At 46.8% G+C, this 23,238-nt stretch overlaps 1 protein-coding gene, 1 non-coding gene and 2 pseudogenes across 2 annotated transcripts; 1 reads left to right on the top strand and 3 right to left on the bottom strand.

Moving 5' to 3' along the window:
• Positions 1-156: 156 nt before the first annotated feature.
• On the bottom strand, positions 157-17,828 carry C3H12orf57 (chromosome 3 C12orf57 homolog). The gene is made up of 3 exons (XM_063962486.1): positions 17,295-17,828; positions 2,253-2,429; positions 157-870 (listed from the first exon to the last, which is right to left on the bottom strand). Exons 1-3 carry the CDS (start codon positions 17,359-17,361, stop codon positions 728-730), a joined length of 387 nt encoding a protein of 128 aa, XP_063818556.1. The 5' UTR covers positions 17,362-17,828; the 3' UTR covers positions 157-727.
• Positions 5,749-5,866, bottom strand: LOC134898446 (5S ribosomal RNA; annotated as a pseudogene).
• LOC134898445 (5S ribosomal RNA) lies at positions 7,878-7,995 on the top strand (annotated as a pseudogene).
• On the bottom strand, positions 17,800-17,856 carry LOC134899974 (U7 small nuclear RNA). Its single transcript, XR_010173497.1, has one exon. It is a non-coding gene; the product is annotated as a U7 small nuclear RNA (small nuclear RNA).
• Between the last annotated feature and the right edge of the window lie 5,382 nt (positions 17,857-23,238).

Raw genomic sequence — 23,238 nt, 5'->3', positions numbered from 1 at the left:
CACTGGCAGCCATTTTCTAGACTCTCCTAAGAAAATGACAGAATGTGACTGGTTTCTATGAGCAACATGAACTGTTCTCTTCACACCACTTTCCAGTAACCCTCCCCCCATTTTAAAATGATTGCAGATCATGAATAAACGACACACACCTTTACCTCAGGTACATCTGTTATTAGAACATTTATTCAGGCTCGAGGGCCAGTGCCCATTACATCATCAAAACTGACCAGGTTTATTGCAGCCATCATATATGTGTCTGGGAAAGAACCATCTGGAGCTGAGCCGCCCAATTTGTTTGATCTCCTAGAAGAGCCACGGTCCGTTTACTGGGCACGGGACACTTTATTCCCCCCTTGGACAACTGGCATAGAGAAACAGAGGCAGGATGTGGGGGGGAAAAATGGAATACATGAAAAGAAAGCGATGGGGCCTGGTGGGCAGGAAGGCGAGGGGTCTGGTCATCACAGGAGCTCAGATGGACACCCTTCTACACCCTGACCTGATGATATCTCCACCGGAAGCAAGCGTGTAACGGTCATACGTGTACAAATGTCTGTGGGGGTTCATCATACAGTCACACAAAACAGTTCTTCCGTATAGGCAAGGAGGAGACATTCAACTGCACAAGAGTATGGTCCTGACCACAAGTCTTGTGAAGAGATACACAGGATGGAAAGCTTGAAGAGCTGCAGGTATTCCCTGTGCTGAAGGCATCTCAGCGAAGGTCCTATGATGAGGGAATGGGGAGCCCAGCATGGGGGGGCAATGGTAGAGGCGGCAGGAAGAAAGATTTCAGTTTGTTGGACATTGCTGCAATCTCAGGGTCCTGGGCCTCAAAGGATTTCACCAGACGGGCAAATCGGAGCACACCTACGACATGGAAAATGAACAGCGGACACACAGGCGTCAGTTTCCCAAATGCTGCAAACCCAGATATCAGACCATCCAATATGCTCTCCCACCTGCATGCACAGTACACGTTTCTCTACAGAGAGAAAGTTGGGATAATATATGTGTCTTTATCTATAAGTTCATCAAATGTTCTGCTGCACCCACCTCCATAGCATCTCCAATCTCTCATGCGCTCTCTCGTCATCTCTTGCTCCAACTACTGCAACCGCCTCTTCTCTCACCCACCGCTACCAAACTTATTTCCCTCTCTACGTCTGCCACCATACTGCATCCTCTACTGCAGTGTAGCTTTTCCATATTTCCTTGGGGTAGCACAAGAGTATTCATTTCTGACACCTTTTAAAAGATCCACTGGTGATTCTAATTATTATTTTACTTGTGATTCTGTGAGGAGACCTGGAAAACATGCACTGTGAGTATGTCCCAAAGACTGTGTTTGAGATTTACTGCTCAACAGAATCCAGATCAAATTACTGTATCTGGACTGGTTGTCCACCTCTAGAACGCACTCCCAAGTCTAGTTACACTACTGTTCTTCAAGGCTTCCAGCGAGCCCACCTACCTGACTTCCTACTAGTCCTAGCCCTTCCCACAACTACTGTCCATCTCAGGATCACCCTCATGATGCCGGAACAATTTCCTCTAGATTGTAAGCTTTCCCGAGCAGGGCCCTCTTTCCTCAGTTTTCCGGTGTATCATTTTCCAGTCTTCCTCCTCTCCCCATGGCAAATACCTTCTGGTTTTTAGGCCTTTGTCACCCATATCTCTAGTCCTGGTTCTCGCACATACGTTCCTGGGTACAGGCTTTCCCCCCCATCAATACCCTGTTATCTCTATGTACTCTACTAGTCACTGCTCATTGCTCATTGGGCCTAATTCACATCCAGACCATTGACGCAATTCTGTAATCTGCTCAAATCACCAATATACAACACTTACGGTACTGCGGACTCTAAGGTGCTTCATAAATAAATAAAAAAATTGTAATCATTTTCCTGCATTGCACATACTTGTATCATAAACATCTACGCACCTTGGCGGCAGCCATTTTGTCGCCTATATGCACAGTGTGGGCAGCCATTTTGTCGGCGATACTAATAAATATCAATGAAACATGACCTTAAAGTGTCCGTTTCCTTAGACTACAGACATGGCCGCTCTCACTACACGTATGCAATAGTCTGTCTCAGGACACAGCGGAGTTGCTGGCTCTCCCTACAAAATGGCTGCTCCCACTTTATAGCCAATTTGGTAATCTGGTAGTTCCTGGTGTGTGGTGATCTAGGTGGTTTGGGGCATTGTCACAGGACAATACATGCAGTCCTTTGTATGAGGCTTACCCTCTCCATCAGGGCTGAAGCCATAGTTCTGGAGCACCTCTTGCTGGATCTGCACAGCGGCGGGAAGCAGGAGCTGTAGGACCTTTCCCAGGTCATTCCCAGAGTTCTCCCTTGCCTCCTCCAGACGGGCACTGCCAGTGGGGGACTGCAAAGCATCCAGCACCTCTCCTAAAGCCTCTGCAAAAGTATACAATTACCCCACAGGAACAGAGACAAAAGGGGTCAAGCCGTGAGGGTGACAAACTACCGTTGCAACAGCATATAAACACCAGCCACGTCACCGCAACCTGCCCCTCCAACTCTCATATTATGGTATGCAGCCCTTTGGCTGCAAGTCTGGAAGTACCGTAAGTGCAGCATCTATCCGAGAACTCGCTGTTATACCCCGTCCAGACCTAAATCCCGTGTCTGAGCCGGGCTAATGAACAAGGTTTCAACCCTTGTTTATACCCCTGTCACACCGAGGCAAGGACATGGGAACAATCCAGGTCGTGCGTCAGTGTGAATGGGTCAAGCAGGGTGATGTGCACGGGACCGCAATGGGTTTTCCCTGCAGTCTGACAGGCTGTTCCCGGGTTAGGCCCACTGAGCTCCTTCTAACATAACCCGGGTCCCCAGTCTCACACCACAGCCTAGCCGGCCCAGACCCGGGAATGACCCTGACCATGGTCACATAACCCTGGGCTTACCCGTTCACATCCACACACAACCTGGGTTTTCCAGGGTCCAAGGCTCAGTGTGAAAGAGGTATAATAGGATTGACCCAAAGAGAATATATATATATATATATATATATATATATATATATATATATATATATATATATATATATATCCCTCCACTGGCGGCACTTAAAGGTTAAAGTAAAGATGACACAAGTCGGCCCTAAACAGCCGACTTGTGTCATCTTTACTTTAACCTTTGAGTGCCGCCAGTGGAGAGATATATTACGTGGAGCCGTGCAGGCTGTCATGTGGAAGGCACCGGGTGCAGCAATTGATTTATGTCAGCGGAGTGCCGGAGTTAGATATATATATATATATATATATATATATATATATATATATATATATATATATATATATATAAAAATTAGTGTTCATTTTAGCACCCTGCACCTTTCAAAATCCGTGCAGTTCCTCTTTCTTGCCAGGGGTGTCGCTCTCTGCTGTGATGCTTCTTCAGGATCTTTCTGATCTCATTACTTTTAGTATTATACGTCGTGATGAAGGGCATACGTATAATACTAAAAGTAATGAGATCAGAAAGATCCTGAAGAACCATTGGGGTATGTTATCACTTGACCCGATTCTGAAAGATCTGTTGCCCAAAGACCCACAAGTAGTTTTTAGGAGGGCAAGATCTCTTAAAAACTCATTAGCTCCCAGTAATTTAAGTACCATATCAGACGAAACCTGGTTAGGAAAAACCCGAACAACAGGCTGTTACCCATGCAATCATTGTAAAGTCTGTCCACTGATGGATAAGGATAGAAAGAAAATTTGGGATACCAGTAAATTGAAATCTTGGGAAATAAAAAGTTTTATGAACTGCCAGACCACTTCGGTAATTTATCTTTTAGACTGTTCCTGCGGTGCAAGATATATAGGGAAAACTAAGAGGCAATTAAAGATCCGTATACTCGAGCATACTAGGAGTATTGTTAATAAACTTAAGGATCATAGTGTACCTAGACACTTTCTAAACTGTAATGGAGGCCTGCTTAGTAATTTTTCTTTTAAGGCGATTGAGCATGTAAAATTAGATGATAGGGGAGGTGACGTCTCTAAACTATTAGGAAAAAGAGAAATGTATTGGATACATACACTCAATACTATTAGCCCTTATGGGCTTAATGAAAATTATGATATCACCCCTTTTTTGCATTAAAACCCATTGTTGCATGCATTGGTGACTCTGACACATTGTAGTTGGGCCATTGGCTCCTTTGTGCTTTGGTTTCACTAGTGTAAAAGCAATAAGGGTGGAGATGCTTTAATTCGTTAATTAATCTGGTTCTGATTTTTCAGGTTTACTAGTAGTATAACCTAATTAATGTTTAACTCGATAGTAATTAACATTATGAGTATAGGTTGATACCTAATACCTAGTTTTCTATATATGGTTGATTTATAAATTATTGGAAAAGGTTTGGCACCCTTGTGAGGTGGTGCCAATTTAGAATTGGTTTACATGTTTAATTGGTATCATTTTATTTTAGCTGCTATTTCGATATAATAATTTTTAAATATATATATGGATTAGAAAATGGGGGAATAAAGGTACCGGCGACTAGTGTGATTTAAAATGCAAAATTGTTAAAAGACTGATTTAAAAGCCAAAGAACTATAAAATGATAAAAACAAGTTTTATTGAGCACACAAAATTATTAGTAAAAATCCTGAAGTTATAAAAGCGTCTTAGTAAAAGTATAAGGAGATAAAACTTAACTTTTAAAATAGGCACAGGGGGGTCACCACAGGGAGCCCAACGCGTTTCGTCACAGCTGACTTCTTCAAAGGGTAAGGACAGAATGAAATGATATGCCTATTTATAGCACTGTTGGGCTGTTACAGGGTTGATGATGTCATAACACGTCATGTGATATCATTAACATATGAGGTGTATAAAATCGCAAGGACACTCAATTAGTATACATATAAAAACAACAGGGAGTATTAAGACCTAACTGGCATAAAAAACGAGTGGTTTAGGAGTTTATAAAGTGTTCTAATAGTCCAGTATTGTACTTTTTCTATTAAATTGCGGCACTTCCGCCACACTTCCGGTGACGGAGGGCCGCGTCACGTGATATCGGGTATTTCCGCCCCACTTCCGGGTATGTTCGTGCGCATGCGCCGACGGCGTCATCCATTCATTCTGCTGTGGTCTCTTCAGTTCACAGCAGCTCTAGTTCTGGTCTCCATGTTAGCATATGTATATTGCATAGCGGCGGCCATTTTGGGGATGATGTTCTCCATAGAATACATGCGGAATCGCGGTGGCCATCTTTATGTAGCCCCTGGAGACACACTTTCTTATTTCATCGGTAGCCATGGAAACCGGACCATGCAACGAGCAAAGAAGGAAAAGATGGTGAAGGCTCATGTACTGATTCAATTGTATATACAAATAAACATATATATACATATATACAACCAAATAAATATAACAAATGAGTATTTTTAAATATTTTTAAATATGTATAGACAAGAATTGATTATCTTAATAAGAGATACCTAATAAGTAAAACAAGCTGATATTTAATGTGCTATAAGATGTAGGTGGCTATTAAATGCATGTGAGGCATGGGAATTATGAGAAGTATTCATTAACTCATAGTGAGGAAGGGTTTGAAGTGATACGTGAATATTTAGTGAGTAAAACATAATGCACTGGTGACAGTGTGGTGCATCCTGGATGTATTAATAAAGTGATCTGGTTAGCAACTTATGGTGTTGATTAGGTCACTAGATAGCTCGATGTTATTTTTCCGTCCTTACAGTACCTAATATTCCCAGGCAGTCCCCTCCCTGGTACTGATCAGGCCCAAACACTGCTTAGCTTCCAAGATCGAACGAGATTGGGCGTACCAGTGTGGTTTGACTGTACTTGAGAGGTAAACATCTTAATGTCATGACCCAATCGCACATATTACACACACAAAACCAGTTTGTTCGCATGCTTTAATGAAAGGATACATGAGTGAGTGAAAGGTGAGAAGGGACGTGCGGGGAGGGCATATACAGTGGGTGAGTAGTACGAAATAATGTAGCACCTCACAAAAAGGGTGCAATTTCATAGCTCTCATTCAGACCCACCGGTTGTAGGGTCTGGAGCTGGAAGATCCAATACATCTCTCTTCTAGAGAGTTTGTTTGCGAGGTCTCCTCCTCTTTCCCCCAGGCGCACCAGCTCAATCGCTTTAAATGTGAGGTCCTCTGGATTAGAGTTATGGTGTGAAGTGAAATGTCTGGAGACCGTATGGCTCTCCACCTTGTTTTTTATATTCCTTATATGTTCCTGGATCCTCATCTTAAGTGGTCTCTTAGTTTTGCCCACATACTTCTTCCTGCAGGAACATTCCAGCAGGTAGATGACGGACACGGTATTACAGTTCATGAATTCCTTGATAGTGTAGATTTCCTTTTCTTCCATATCGCTGAAGGTTTTCCGGTTTGGATGTAGGAACTTGCAAATGTTGCATTTCCCGCATTTGAATGAACCCACACATCTAGGCATAGCAGAGCTCTTGGTAGACTTCTCTTTAAGTAGGCTGGGTGCAAGGTGGTCTTTTAGGTTCCTGGATTTTTTAAAAATGATGACTGGTTCGGGCGGTAAAAGGTCTTTGAGGACAGGGTCCATGAGTAGAATATTCCAGTGGGTCTTGAGTGATCTCCTGATGTTCTTCTCATGTTGATTATAGGAAGTGATGAAGGCTACCGAGTCTTTCTTGGGGTCTCTTATCTTATATTTCAGAAGTTCATCCCTGTTGATCTTCCTTGTTTTTTCCAGGGCTTTCTCCACGATATGTTCGGGGTACTCCTTATCTTGGAACCTCTTACTGTAGATTTTGAGTTGGTCATCACACTCTTTTTGTGTGGTATTGTGATTTTCAAGGATAAAGAGGAACTGTACCAAGCAAAAAGAGTGTGATGACCAACTCAAAATCTACAGTAAGAGGTTCCAAGATAAGGAGTACCCCGAACATATCGTGGAGAAAGCCCTGGAAAAAACAAGGAAGATCAACAGGGATGAACTTCTGAAATATAAGATAAGAGACCCCAAGAAAGACTCGGTAGCCTTCATCACTTCCTATAATCAACATGAGAAGAACATCAGGAGATCACTCAAGACCCACTGGAATATTCTACTCATGGACCCTGTCCTCAAAGACCTTTTACCGCCCGAACCAGTCATCATTTTTAAAAAATCCAGGAACCTAAAAGACCACCTTGCACCCAGCCTACTTAAAGAGAAGTCTACCAAGAGCTCTGCTATGCCTAGATGTGTGGGTTCATTCAAATGCGGGAAATGCAACATTTGCAAGTTCCTACATCCAAACCGGAAAACCTTCAGCGATATGGAAGAAAAGGAAATCTACACTATCAAGGAATTCATGAACTGTAATACCGTGTCCGTCATCTACCTGCTGGAATGTTCCTGCAGGAAGAAGTATGTGGGCAAAACTAAGAGACCACTTAAGATGAGGATCCAGGAACATATAAGGAATATAAAAAACAAGGTGGAGAGCCATACGGTCTCCAGACATTTCACTTCACACCATAACTCTAATCCAGAGGACCTCACATTTAAAGCGATTGAGCTGGTGCGCCTGGGGGAAAGAGGAGGAGACCTCGCAAACAAACTCTCTAGAAGAGAGATGTATTGGATCTTCCAGCTCCAGACCCTACAACCGGTGGGTCTGAATGAGAGCTATGAAATTGCACCCTTTTTGTGAGGTGCTACATTATTTCGTACTACTCACCCACTGTATATGCCCTCCCCGCACGTCCCTTCTCACCTTTCACTCACTCATGTATCCTTTCATTAAAGCATGCGAACAAACTGGTTTTGTGTGTGTAATATGTGCGATTGGGTCATGACATTAAGATGTTTACCTCTCAAGTACAGTCAAACCACACTGGTACGCCCAATCTCGTTCGATCTTGGAAGCTAAGCAGTGTTTGGGCCTGATCAGTACCAGGGAGGGGACTGCCTGGGAATATTAGGTACTGTAAGGACGGAAAAATAACATCGAGCTATCTAGTGACCTAATCAACACCATAAGTTGCTAACCAGATCACTTTATTAATACATCCAGGATGCACCACACTGTCACCAGTGCATTATGTTTTACTCACTAAATATTCACGTATCACTTCAAACCCTTCCTCACTATGAGTTAATGAATACTTCTCATAATTCCCATGCCTCACATGCATTTAATAGCCACCTACATCTTATAGCACATTAAATATCAGCTTGTTTTACTTATTAGGTATCTCTTATTAAGATAATCAATTCTTGTCTATACATATTTAAAAATATTTAAAAATACTCATTTGTTATATTTATTTGGTTGTATATATGTATATATATGTTTATTTGTATATACAATTGAATCAGTACATGAGCCTTCACCATCTTTTCCTTCTTTGCTCGTTGCATGGTCCGGTTTCCATGGCTACCGATGAAATAAGAAAGTGTGTCTCCAGGGGCTACATAAAGATGGCCACCGCGATTCCGCATGTATTCTATGGAGAACATCATCCCCAAAATGGCCGCCGCTATGCAATATACATATGCTAACATGGAGACCAGAACTAGAGCTGCTGTGAACTGAAGAGACCACAGCAGAATGAATGGATGACGCCGTCGGCGCATGCGCACGAACATACCCGGAAGTGGGGCGGAAATACCCGATATCACGTGACGCGGCCCTCCGTCACCGGAAGTGTGGCGGAAGTGCCGCAATTTAATAGAAAAAGTACAATACTGGACTATTAGAACACTTTATAAACTCCTAAACCACTCGTTTTTTATGCCAGTTAGGTCTTAATACTCCCTGTTGTTTTTATATGTATACTAATTGAGTGTCCTTGCGATTTTATACACCTCATATGTTAATGATATCACATGACGTGTTATGACATCATCAACCCTGTAACAGCCCAACAGTGCTATAAATAGGCATATCATTTCATTCTGTCCTTACCCTTTGAAGAAGTCAGCTGTGACGAAACGCGTTGGGCTCCCTGTGGTGACCCCCCTGTGCCTATTTTAAAAGTTAAGTTTTATCTCCTTATACTTTTACTAAGACGCTTTTATAACTTCAGGATTTTTACTAATAATTTTGTGTGCTCAATAAAACTTGTTTTTATCATTTTATAGTTCTTTGGCTTTTAAATCAGTCTTTTAACAATTTTGCATTTTAAATCACACTAGTCGCCGGTACCTTTATTCCCCCATTTTCTAAATTTCCCAGCAGTCCTGTACCAGCACTGCGCTTTTAAGGGTTGGCAGACACCTTTAATAAGGTTACGTGTTTTTTTAACGATTTTTAGCAATTTAACTTATTTGCATAATACTGAGAACCCACCTCACAAGTGGCGCTGTGTCAAATCTCCTTCTCTACATATATATGGATTAGTCTCATTGCTAATATGTATTACATTGTATATGTTTTAAATGTGTATCAATGTTTTGTATGTTGCCTTTGCTGTTGATTTTTTAATGTGTAGATTCATTGAATCATTTGTGCTGCTTTAAATCAATTATGCTGCTGTGCTATAAAGTGTATGTGATACCGGTGCTAGCCACACCCCCTGACGAAGTCTTGTGACGAAACGCGTTGGGCGTGGCCAGCAGGACGAGTAACTTGGATACAGCGTCTGAATTGCCGGCGTGTGAGGTCCGTGTTTGGAGTCCGTGCGGCTAAAAGAACTTAGCGGCTGGTGGTATCCAGGGAGCAACGGGGTTCATCGGTGCGGGTATCCGGAGGCTCCACTGATGGTCGACATTGCGCTAGTTACCTTTTACTTTGAATGTACGTGAGTGAATATTATGTCAGTAAACTACTTGTGAATTTACACTCACCAGTGCGCCCTCCATTATTTTCTTTTCTACATGTGCTGAGGAGTACGGGTTTACTCCTAAAGGAGGATTGCTGCAACAATACATTTGGACTGACATACATTTCAAAGACTTTATTGTTGGAATGCGCGACTACATCTTGTTATATATATATATATATATATATATATATATATATATATACACATACACACACACACACATACACACACTGCTCAAAAAATAAAGGGAACACTTAAACAACACAATGTAACTCCAAGTCAATCACACTTCTGTGAAATCAAACTGTCCACTTAGTAAGCAACACTGATTGACAATCAATTTTACATGCTGTTGTGCAAATGGAATAGACAACAGGTTGGAATTATTGGCAATTAGCAAGACACCCCCAATAAAGGAGTTGTTCTGCAGGTGGTGATCACAGACCACTTCTCAGCTCCTATGCTTTCTGGCTGATGTTTTGGTCACTTTTGAAAGCTGGCGGTGCTTTCACTCTAGTGGTAGCATGAGACGGAGTCTACAACCCACACAAATGGCTCAGGTAGTGCAGCTCATCCAGGATGGCACATCAATGCGAGCTGTGGCAAGAAGGTTTGCTGTGTCTGTCAGCGTAGTGTCCAGAGCATGGAAGCGCTACCAGGAGACAGGCCAGTACATCAGGAGACGTGGAGGAGGCCGTAGGAGGGCAACAACCCAGCAGCAGGACCGCTACCTCCACCTTTGTGCAAGGAGGAACAGGAGGAGCACTGCCAGAGCCCTGCAAAATGACCTCCAGCAAGCCACAAATGTGCATGTGTCTACTCAAATGATCAGAAACAGACTCCATGAGGGCCCGACGTCCACAGGTGGGGGTTGTGCTTACAGCCCAACACCATGCAGGACGTTTGGTATTTGCCAGAGAACACCAAGATTGGGAAATTCGCCACTGGCGCCCTGTGCTCTTCACTGATGAAAGCAGGTTCTCACTGAGCACATGTGACAGACGTGACAGAGTCTGGAGACGCCAAGGAGAACGTTCTGCTGCCTGCAACATCCTCCAGCATGACCGGTTTGGCAGTGGGTCAGTAATGGTGTGGGGTGGCATTTCTTTGGGGGGCCGCACAGCCCTCCATGTGCTCGCCAGATGTAGCCTGACTGCCACTAGGTACCGAGATGAGATCCTCAGACCCCTTGTGAGACCATATGCCTGTGCGGTTGGCCCTGGGTTCCTCCTAATGCAAGACAATGCTAGACCTCATGTGGCTGGAGTGTGTCAGCAGTTCCTGCAAGACGAAGGCATTGATGCTATGGACTGGCCCGCCCGTTCCCCAGACCTGAATCCAATTGAGCACATCTGGGACATCATGTCTCGCTCCATCCACCAACGCCACGTTGCTCCACAGACTGTCCAGGATTTGGTGGATGCTTTAGTCCAGGTCTGGGAGGAGATCCCTCAGGAGACCATCCGCCACCTCGTCAGGAGCATGCCCAGGCATTGTAGGGAGGTCATACAGGCACGTGGAGGCCACACACACTACTGAGCCTCATTTTGACTTGTTTTAAAGACATTACATCAAAGTTGGATCAGCCTGTAGTGTGTTTTTCCACTTTAATTTTGAGGGTGACTCCAAATCCAGACCTCCATGGGTTAATAAATTTGATTTCCATTGATAATTTGTGTGTGATTTTGTTGTCAGCACATTCAACTATGTAAAGAACAAAGTATTTAATAAGAATATTTAATTCATTCAGATCTAGGATGGGTTATTTTAGTGTTTCCTTTATTTTTTTGAGCAGTGTGTATATAATAAGAATTTACTTACCGATAATTCTATTTCTCGGAGTCCGTAGTGGATGCTGGGGTTCCTGAAAGGACCATGGGGAATAGCGGCTCCGCAGGAGACAGGGCACAAAAAGTAAAGCTTTAGGATCAGGTGGTGTGCACTGGCTCCTCCCCCTATGACCCTCCTCCAAGCCTCAGTTAGGATACTGTGCCCGGACGAGCGTACACAATAAGGAAGGATTTTGAATCCCGGGAAAGACTCATACCAGCCACACCAATCACACTGTACAACCTGTGATCTGAACCCAGTTAACAGTATGATAACAGCGGAGCCTCTGAAAAGATGGCTCACAACAATAATAACCCGATTTTTGTAACTATGTACAAGTATTGCAGATAATCCGCACTTGGGATGGGCGCCCAGCATCCACTACGGACTCCGAGAAATAGAATTATCGGTAAGTAAATTCTTATTTTCTCTATCGTCCTAGTGGATGCTGGGGTTCCTGAAAGGACCATGGGGATAATACCAAAGCTCCCAAACGGGCGGGAGAGTGCGGATGACTCTGCAGCACCGAATGAGAGAACTCCAGGTCCTCCTTAGCCAGGGTATCAAATTTGTAGGAATTTACCAACGTGTTTGCCCCTGACTAAATAGCCGCTCGGCAAAGTTGTAAAGCCGAGACCCCTCGGGCAGCCGCCCAAGATAAGCCCACCTTCCTTGTGGAATGGGCATTTACATATTTTGGCTGTGGCAGGCCTGCCACAGAATGTGCAAGCTGAATTGTATTACACATCCAACTAGCAATAGTCTGCTTAGAAGCAAGAGCACCCAGTTTGTTGGGTGCATACAGGATAACAGCAAGTCAGTTTTCCTGACTCCAGCCGTCCTGGAACCTATATTTACAGGGCCCTGACAACATCTAGCAACCTGGAGTCCTCCAAGTCCCTAGTAGGCGCAAGGCACCAAAATAAGCTGGTTCAGGTGAAACACTGACACCACCTTAGGGAGAGAACTGGGGACGAGTCCGCAGCTCTGCCCTGTCCAAATGGACAACCAGATATGGGCTTTTTTGAGAAAAAAACCACCAATTTGACACTCGCCTGGTCCAGGCCAGGGCCAAGAGCATGGTCACTTTTCATGTGAGATGCTTCAAATCCACAGATTTGACTGGTTTTAAACCAATGTGATTTGAGGAATCCCAGAACTACGTTGAGATCCCACAGTGCCACTGGAGGCACAAAAGGGGGTTGTATATGCAATACTCCCTTGACAAACTTCTGGACTTCAGGAACTGAAGCCACTTCTTTCTGGAAGAAAATCGACAGGGCCGAAATTTGAACCTTAATGGACCCCAATTTGAGGCCCATAGACACTCCTGTTTGCAGGAAATGCAGGAATCGACCGAGTTGAAATTTCTTCGTGGGGCCTTTCTGGCCTCACACCACGCAACATATTTTTGCCACATGTGGTGATAATGTTGTGCGGTCACCTCCTTTCTGGCTTTGACCAGGGTAGGAATGACCTCTTCCGGAATGCCTTTTTCCCTTAGGATCCGGCGTTCCACCGCCATGCCGTCAAACGCAGCTGCGGTAAGTCTTGGAACAGACATGGTACTTGCTGAAACAAGTCCCTTCTTAGCGGCAGAGGCCATAAGTCCTCTGTGAGCATCTCTTGAAGTTCCGGGTACCAAGTCCTTCTTGGCCAATCCGGAGCCATGAGTATAATTCTTACTCCTCTACGTCTTATAAGTCTCAGTACCTTAGGTATGAGAAGCAGAGGATGGAACACATACACCGACTGGTACATCCATGGTGTTACCAGAACGTCCACAGCTATTGCCTGAGGGTCTCTTAACCTGGCGCAATACCTGTCCCGTTTTTTGTTCAGACGGGACGCCATCATGTCCACCTTTGGTATTTCCCAACGGTTTACAATCATGTGGAAAACTTCCCGATGAAGTTTCCACTCTGCCGGGTGGAGGTCGTGCCTGCTGAGGAAGTCTGCTTCCCAGTTTCCATTCCCGGAATGAAACACTGCTGACAGTGCTATCACATGATTTTCCGCCCAGCGAAAAGTCCTTGCAGTTTTTGCCATTGCCCTCCTGCTTCTTGTGCCGCCCTGTCTATTTACGTGGGCGACTGCCGTGATGTTTTTCCCACTGGATCAATACCGGCTGACCTTGAAGCAGAGGTCTTGCTAAGCTTAGAGTAGTATAAATTTACCCTTAGCTCCAGTATATTTATGTGGAGAAAAGTCTCCAGACTTGATCACACTCCCTGGAAATTTTTTCCTTGTGTGACTGCTCCCCAGCCTCTCGGGCTGGCCTCCGTGGTCACCAGCATCCAATCCTGAATGCCGAATCTGCGGCCCTCTAGAAGATGAGCACTCTGTAACCACCACAGGAGAGACACCCTTGTCCTTGGATATAGGGTTATCCGCTGATGCATCTGAAGATGCGATCCGGACCATTTGTCCAGCAGATCCCACTGAAAAATTCTTGCGTGAAATCTGCCGAATGGAATTGCTTCGTAGGAAGTCACCATCTTTACCAGGACCCTTGTGCAATGATGCACTGATTTTAGGAGGTTCCTGACTAGCTCGGATAACTCCCTGGCTTTCTCTTCCGGGAGAAACACCTTTTTCTGGACTGTGTCCAGAATCATCCCTAGGCACAGCAGACTTGTCGTCGGGATCAGCTGCGATTTTGGAATATTTAGAATCCACCCGTGCTGTTGTAGCAGTATCCGAGATAGTGCTACTCCGACCTCCAACTGTTCCCTGGACTTTGCCCTTATCAGGAGATCGTCCAAGTAAGGGATAATTAAGACGCCTTTTCTTCGAAGAAGAATCATCATTTCGGCCATTACCTTGGTAAAGACCCGGGGTGCCGTGGACAATCCAAACGGCAGCGTCTGAAACTGATAGTGACAGTTCTGTACCACGAACCTGAGGTACCCTTAGTGAGAAGGGCAAATTTTGGACATGTAGGTAAGCATCCCTGATGTCTCGGGACACTATATAGTCCCCTTCTTCCTGGTTCGTTATCACTGCTCTGAGTGACTCCATCTTGATTTGAACCTTTGTAAGTGTTCAAATTTTTTAGATTTAGAATAGGTCTCACCTAGCCTTCTGGCTTCAGTACCACAATATAGTGTGGAATAATACCCCTTTTCTTGTTGTAGGAGGGGTAATTTGATTATCACCTGCTGGGAATACAGCTTGTGAATTGTTTCCCATACTGCCTCCTTGTCGGAGGGAGACCTTGGTAAACCAGACTTCAGGAGCCTGCGAAGGGGAAACGTCTCGACATTCCAATCTGTACCCCTGGGATACTACATGTAGGATCCAGGGGTCCTGTACGGTCCCAGCGTCATGCTGAGAGCTTGGCAGAAGCGGTGGAACGCTTCTGTTCCTGGGAATGGGCTGCCTGCTGCAGTCTTCTTCCCTTTCCTCTATCCCTGGGCAGATATGACTCTTATAGGGACGAAAGGACTGAGGCTGAAAAGACGGTGTCTTTTTCTGCAGAGATGTGACTTAGGGTAAAAACGGTGGATTTTCCAGCAGTTGCCGTGGCCACCAGGTCCGATGGACCGACCCCAAATAACTCCTCTTCCTTTATACGGCAATACACCTTTGTGCCGTTTGGAATCTGCATCACCTGACCACTGTCGTGTCCATAAACATCTTCTGGCAGATATGGACATCGCACTTACTCTTGATGCCAGAGTGCAAATATCCCTCTGTGCATCTCGCATATATAGAAAATGCATCCTTTAAATGCTCTATAGTCAATAAAATACTGTCCCTGTCAAGGGTATCAATATTTTTAGTCAGGGAATCCGACCAAGCCACCCCAGCTCTGCACATCCAGGCTGAGGCGATCGCTGGTCGCAGTATAACACCAGTATGTGTGTATATACTTTTTATGATATTTTCCAGCCTCCTGTCAGCTGGCTCCTTGAGGACGGCCCTATCTATAGACGGTACCGCCACTTGTTTTGATAAGCGTGTGAGCGCCTTATCCACCCTAAGGGGTGTTTCCCAACGCGCCCTAACTTCTGGCGGGAAAGGGTATACCGCCCATAATTTTCTATCGGGGGGAACCCACGCATCATCACACACTTCATTTAATTTATCTGATTCAGGAAAAACTACGGTAGTTTTTTCACATCCCACATAATACCCTCTTTTGTGGTACTTGTAGTATCAGAAATATGTAACACCTCCTTCATTGCCCTTAACGTGTGGCCCTAATAAGGAATACGTTTGTTTATTCACCGTCGACACTGGATTCAGTGTCCGTGTCTGTGTCGACCGACTAAAGTAAACGGGCGTTTTAAAACCCCTGACGGTGTTTCTGAGACGTCTGGACCGGTACTAATTGTTTGTCGGCCGTCTCATGTCGTCAACCGACCTTGCAGCGTGTTGACATTATCACGTAATTCCCTAAATAAGCCATCCATTCCGGTGTCGACTCCCTAGAGAGTGACATCACCATTACAGGCAATTGCCCCGCCTCCTCACCAACATCGTCCTCATACATGTCGACACACACGTACCGACACACAGCACACACACAGGGAATGCTCTGATAGAGGACAGGACCCACTAGCCCTTTGGAGAGACAGAGGGAGAGTTTGCCAGCACACACCAAAAACGCTATAATTATATAGGGACAACCTTATATAAGTGTTTTCCCTTATAGCATCTTTTATATATTTCTAACGCCAAATTAGTGCCCCCCCTCTCTGTTTTAACCCTGTTTCTGTAGTGCAGTGCAGGGGAGAGCCTGGGAGCCTTCCCTCCAGCCTTTCTGTGAGGGAAAATGGCGCTGTGTGCTGAGGAGATAGGCCCCGCCCCTTTTTCGGCGGGCTCGTCTCCCGCTCTTTAATGGATTCTGGCAGGGGTTAAATATCTCCATATAGCCCCCGGAGGCTATATGCGAGGTATTTTTAGCCAAAAAAGGTTTTCATTTGCCTCCCAGGGCGCCCCCCTCCCAGCGCCCTGCACCCTCAGTGACTGCCGTGTGAAGTGTGCTGAGAGGAAATGGCGCACAGCTGCAGTGCTGTGCGCTACCTTAAGAAGACTGAGGAGTCTTCTGCCGCCGATTCTGGACCTCTTCTCGTTTCAGCATCTGCAAGGGGGCCGGCGGCGAGGCTCCGGTGACCATCCAGGCTGTACCTGTGATCGTCCCTCTGGAGCTAATGTCCAGTAGCCAAAGAAGCCAATCCATCCTGCACGCAGGTGAGTTCACTTCTTCTCCCCTAAGTCCCTCGTTGCAGTGATCCTGTTGCCAGCAGGACTCACTGTAAAATAAAAAACCTAAGCTAAACTTTTCTAAGCAGCTCAGGAGAGCCACCTAGATTGCACCCTTCTCGGCCGGGCACAAAAATCTAACTGAGGCTTGGAGGAGGGTCATAGGGGGAGGAGCCAGTGCACACCACCTGATCCTAAAGCTTTACTTTTTGTGCCCTGTCTCCTGCGGAGCCGCTATTCCCCATGGTCCTTTCAGGAACCCCAGCATCCACTAGGACGATAGAGAATATATATATATATATATATATATATATATATATACAGTAGATGTGGGGCAGAGGCAGTAGTCACACATACACACACTGGCTGCGGGAATAGGACATAATACACCTATAATCAAATGTAGAATACAGGAGGTAATTTACCTTTCACCTGCTCCAGGCTGAGGGTGACTGTCTGCACGGGGGGCGCCGGTCTCTGCAGGCTAGACATGCTGCTGCCCTGGATACAGCTTTAGGGGACTCCTGTCCTGTCTGTGTGTGTACACAGCCCTGCCAGCTATAGCGATACAGAGGCAGCAGGAGCACTCCTCTCTATGGTCACAGAGCCGGGCACTCCTCTCTATGGTCACGGTAGAGGCGTGGAGTCATCTCTATGGTCACGTAGCCGGGAACTCCTCTCTATGGTCACAGAGCCGGAGACTCGGGAGGAGACGAACACAGCAGTGAAAGCGCCCTCTGCTGGCCGGAATCACAGTGGAAGTGAGCATGTCGACTCCTGAGTACTATGTGTCACTGACATGCACGGTGTGCGTTGTATGTGTATTGCGCCGTGCTCGGGCACAATCAGCTCACACGTCACACGCAGCCAACCTAAACCGCACACACGTATTTTGAATAATTACCATCATCTTCCATTAACCCGCATGAAGGCGGCTCCCACAATAGGGAACCTTCTAGACAAATAGCAAAAGAGCTGTAAACATTACCCCTTTAGCTGTGGTTATACTGCCCTCATTCCAGCGCCTCTCATTACAGTCAGGGAGACGCCGGGGAACCGCACCACCGCACCCCTGGCCATTAGATATTTCAGAGCGGGATTCCGACACACTAGTTATACATCGGTTAATACATATCAGACCCATTTATACAGATTTAGCTGAGAATATTCCCATACATGATCCCTGGAGTGATATGCAGATTTCATCACGCTGATTGGCTCTTTGGCAAAATGGGTGTTACCCAGAGGGAGGCAGTGACTTTCCTGCGTGTTGCTAGGAGACAGGAGGAATCCTGAACTGTGTGAAGTTGTGAACTGATGTTATACTAGGTGATTCATCGCGCCCTACGGGCGCTCTTCACACCGTCGTAAGGGGCTACGCCCCCTTAACCCTTGCACGCCCTTGTGGCGTGCAATATTTTTATTATATGGAGTATTACCTCCAATCATAATTGTGTGAGTGGTTATATATTGCACAGACAAAGGGCGTGCAATGGTAAAGGGGTCGAAGCACCTTGCAACGGCGTGAAAGGCACACGCAGGGCCTGATGATGAATCACCTAGTAGGTACTGTGGTTGGGGGAGTGGCAGGTGCGGGGGAGATGCGGATGGGGTCCGGGGGTGCCGCAGGTGGGGAAGGGCAGTTGCGGGGGTGCCGTTGGGAGGGGAGGGGAGGGGCTGGTGCGGTGGTGCTGCGGGTGGGGGAGGGTGTGTGGGTGCCACGGGTGGGGTCCGGAGCCACATCGGGTGGGGGAGGAGCGGTTGCGGGGGTGCCGCAAGTGGGAGATGGGCGGGTGCGGTGGTGCTGCGGGTGGGGGAGGTGGTCCGGAGCCGTTGGGGGGGGGGGGGGGTGCGGATTGGGCCCGGAGGTACTGCGAGTGGGGGAGGGGCTGTAATGCTTCTCCTCCAGCTGTCCTCCCTTTGGCAGTGGCTCTCCCGGAGACTCGCACAGCAGCCAGTCGCTACAGTTGGCGCCGGTATCCCAACGCACCGCATTACAGGGAAGAAGATGCACTCAATAAACTACAGCTCCCAGCAGGCCTTAGCGCCGGAATGCTTTGGCGTTAAGGGCTGCTGAGAGCTGTAGTTTATTTAGTGCGTGTACTTCCCTGTAATGAGACGCGTTGGGACACTGGTGCTAACAATAGTGACTGGCTGGCAGAACTGACTGACTCGCTGAATCAATGTAAAAGGTGAGAGTGCTGTGCAGTGTCAGTGACACTGCACACCCTCTGCACTGCACAGCACTGTCACCTTTACATTGATTCAGTGTCCAGACATTACCCTCCGCGATATCACCCTCTCTATCAGTTACATTAGCCATCTCGGGGCTTCCAGGCCGGCAGCACAGGTGCTGTGTTGCGGAATCAGGGCCTCTGGGGATCTGGGCACGGCTGTGGCGGGGAGGCACTTCTGTGACATAACACGCAGAGGAGGCTCCAGGGCTCAGAGAGTATGCGGCGCAGGGAGGGCTATGAAAGACTTCCGCTGCACTGCTTTCATACACATCTATGCCGGTGGCCGCAGCAGCTTTTGTTCCACCTGCGCAGCGGCTAGGGAGTGGGGATTGTTGATGCCGGAGGGGGCAGGTGAACTGGCAGCAGGACATAGGGGGTTATTCCGAGTTGATCGCTCGCTAGCTATTTTTTGCAGCCGTGCGAACGCATAGTCGCCGGCCACTGGGGAGTGTATATTTACTGTGAAAGGGTGCGATCGCATGTGCAGCCGAGCACTACAAAAATAGTTTGTGCTCGGAACTCAGAACTTACTCAGCCGCTGCGATCACTTCAGCCTGTCCGGTCCCGGAATTGACATCAGACACCCGCCCTGCAAACGCTTGGACACGCCTGTGTTTTTCGAAACACTCCCAGAAAATGGTCAGTTGACACCCACAAACGCCCTCTTCCTGTCAATCTCCTTGCGATCGGCTGTGCGAATGGATTCTTCGTTAAATCCATCGCTCAGCAGCGTAGCCGGTGCATACGCATGCGCAGTAGAAACCTGATCGATGCGTCGCGAAAATCGGCAGCGAGCGATCAGGTCAGAATGACCCCCATAGGACGCTGCAGTAAAAGGATGTTTTTTCCCTATCTACAGTGCAGAGACTTGCTGCAGATGCAGTGGCATACCCTCCAGATGGACCTTTTTGGCAGGTACAGTACCTTTTTTTTATGGTCTGTACCGATTTTTGGCTCTCCAAACTTCCATTGGAAGTATAGGAAAAGGGGCGTGGCCACGCCACTGTACCCGTGACTACACCCCCTTTCTCTGACGTCCTAGTGGATGCTGGGACTCCGTAAGGACCAGGGGGAATAGCGGCTCCGCAGGAGACAGGGCACAAAATAAAAGCTTAAGGATCAGGTGGTGTGCACTGGCTCCTCCCCCTATGACCCTCCTCCAAGCCTCAGTTAGATTTTTGTGCCCGGCCGAGAAGGGTGCAATCTAGGTGGCTCTCCTGAGCTGCTTAGAATAAAAGTTTAGTTTAGGTTTTTTTATTTTCAGTGAGTCCTGCTGGCAACAGGCTCACTGCATCGTGGGACTAAGGGGAGAAGAAACGGACTCACCTGAGTGCAGAGTGGATCGGGTTTCTTAGGCTACTGGACATTAGCTCCAGAGGGACGATCACAGGTTCAGCCTGGATGGGTCACCGGAGCCGCGCCGCCGTCCCCCTTACAGAGCCAGAAGAGACGAAGAGGTCCGGTGAAATCGGCGGCAGAAGACATCCTGTCTTCAGTCTAAGGTAGCGCACAGCACCGCAGCTGTGCGCCATTGCTCTCAGCACACTTCACACTCCGGTCACTGAGGGTGCAGGGCGCTGGGGGGGAGCGCCCTGAGACGCAATATAACAGTATATACCTTAGGTGGCAAAAAGAATACATCACATATAGCTCCTGGGCTATATGGATGTATTTTAACCCCTGCTATTTTTACACAAAAAAGCGGGAGATAAGGACGTCGTGAAGGGGCGGAGCCTATCTCCTCAGCACACAAGCGCCATTTTCCCTCACAGCTCCGCTGGAAGGACGGCTCCCTGACTCTCCCCTGCAGTCCTGCTTCAGAATCAGGGTAAAAAAGAGAAGGGGGGGCATTTTTGGCAGCAAATAACGATAATAACAGCAGCTATAAGGGAATAACACTTATATAAGGTTATCCCTGTATATATATATATAGCGCTGGGTGTGTGCTGGCAGACTCTCCCTCTGTCTCTCCAAAGGGCTAAGTGGGGTCCTGTCCTCTATCAGAGCATTCCCGGTGTGTGTGCTGTGTGTCGGTACGCGTGTGTCGACATGTATGAGGAGGAAAATGATGTGGAGGCGGAGCAGTTGCCTGTGTTGGTGATGTCACCCCCTCGGGAGTCGACACCTGACTGGATGATTGTATTTAAACAATTAAGTGATAATGTCAGCAATTTGCAAAAAACTGTTGACGACATGAGACAGCCGGCAAATCAATTAGTGCCTGTCCAGGCGTCTCAGACACCGTCAGGGGCGCTAAAACGCCCGTTACCTCAGTGGGTCGACACAGACCCTGACACAGATACTGAGTCTAGTGTCGACGGTGACGAGACAAACGTAATGTCCAGTAGGGCCACACGTTACATGATCACGGCAATGAAAGAGGCATTGAACCTTTCTGACACTACAAGTACCACAAAGAAGGGTATTATGTGGGGTGTGAAAAAACTACCAATAGTTTTTCCTGAGTCAGAGGAAATAAATGAGGTGTGTGATAAAGCGTGGGTTTCCCCCGATAAAAAACAGCTAATTTCTAAAAAATTATTAGCATTATATCCCTTCCCGCCAGAGGTTAGGGCGCGTTGGGAAACACCCCCTAGGGTAGATAAGGCGCTCACACGTTTATCTAAACAAGTAGCGTTACCGTCTCCTGATACGGCCACCCTCAAAGAACCAGCTGATAGAAGGCTGGAAAATATCCTAAAAAGTATATACACACATACTGGTGTTATACTGCGACCAGCAATCGCCTCAGCCTGGATGTGCAGTGCTGGAGTCGCATGGTCGGATTCCCTGACTGAGAATATTGATACCCTGGATAGGGACAATATTTTGTTAACTATAGAACATTTAAAGGATGCATTACTATATATGCGTGATGCACAGAGGGATATTTGCACCCTGGCATCAAGAGTAAGTGCTATGTCCATCTCTGCCAGAAGAGCGTTATGGACGCGACAGTGGTCAGGGGATGCGGATTCCAAACGGCACATGGAAGTATTGCCGTATAAAGGGGAGGAGTTATTTGGGGCTGGTCTATCGGACCTGGTGGCCACGGCAACGGCTGGAAAATCCACCTTTTTACCCCAGGTCACTTCACATCAGCAGAAAAAGACACCGTCTTTTCAAACTCAGTCCTTTCGTTCCCATAAGTACAAGCGAGCAAAAGGCCACTCTTTTCTGCCCCGGGGCAGAGGAAGAGGAAAAAGACTGCACCATGCAGCCGCTTCCCAGGAGCAGAAGCCCTCCCCTGCTTCTGCCAAGTCTTCAGCATGACGCTGGGGCTTTACAAGCAGACTCAGATATGGTGGGGGCCCGTCTCAAGAATTTCAACGCGCAGTGGGCTCACTCGCAAGTGGATCCCTGGATTCTACAGGTAGTATCGCAGGGGTACAAACTGGAATTCGAGGCGTTTCCCCCTCGTCGGTTCCTGAAGTCTGCTTTACCAAAGTCTCCCTCCGACAGGGAGGCAGTTTTGGAAGCCATTCACAAGCTGTATTCCCAGCAGGTGATAATCAAGGTACCCCTCCTGCAACAAGGAAAGGGGTATTATTCCACGCTGTTTGTGGTACCGAAGCCGGACGGCTCGGTGAGACCAATTTTAAATCTGAAATCCTTGAACACTTACATAAAAAGGTTCAAATTCAAGATGGAGTCACTCAGAGCAGTGATAGCGAACCTGGAAGAAGGGGACTATATGGTGTCTCTGGACATCAAAGATGCTTATCTCCACGTCCCAATATACCCTTCTCACCAAGGGTACCTCAGGTTTGTAGTACAAAACTGTCATTATCAGTTTCAGACGCTGCCGTTTGGATTGTCCACGGCACCTCGGGTCTTTACCAAGGTAATGGCCGAAATGATGATTCTTCTACGAAGAAAAGGCATTTTAATTATCCCTTACTTGGACGATCTCCTGATAAGGGCAAGATCCAGGGAACAGTTAGAAGTCGGAGTAGCACTATCTCAGGTAGTGTTACGTCAGCACGGGTGGATTCTAAATATTCCAAAATCGCAGCTGATTCCAACGACACGTCTACTGTTCCTAGGAATGATTCTGGACACAGTCCAGAAGAAGGTGTTTCTCCCGGAGGAGAAGGCCAGGGAGTTATCCGAGCTAGTCAGGAACCTCCTA

The sequence above is a fragment of the Pseudophryne corroboree genome, chromosome 3 (assembly GCF_028390025.1).
Source record: "Pseudophryne corroboree isolate aPseCor3 chromosome 3, aPseCor3.hap2, whole genome shotgun sequence".
NCBI lineage: Eukaryota > Metazoa > Chordata > Amphibia > Anura > Myobatrachidae > Pseudophryne > Pseudophryne corroboree.
This window is presented reverse-complemented; position numbering and strand designations above follow the sequence as displayed.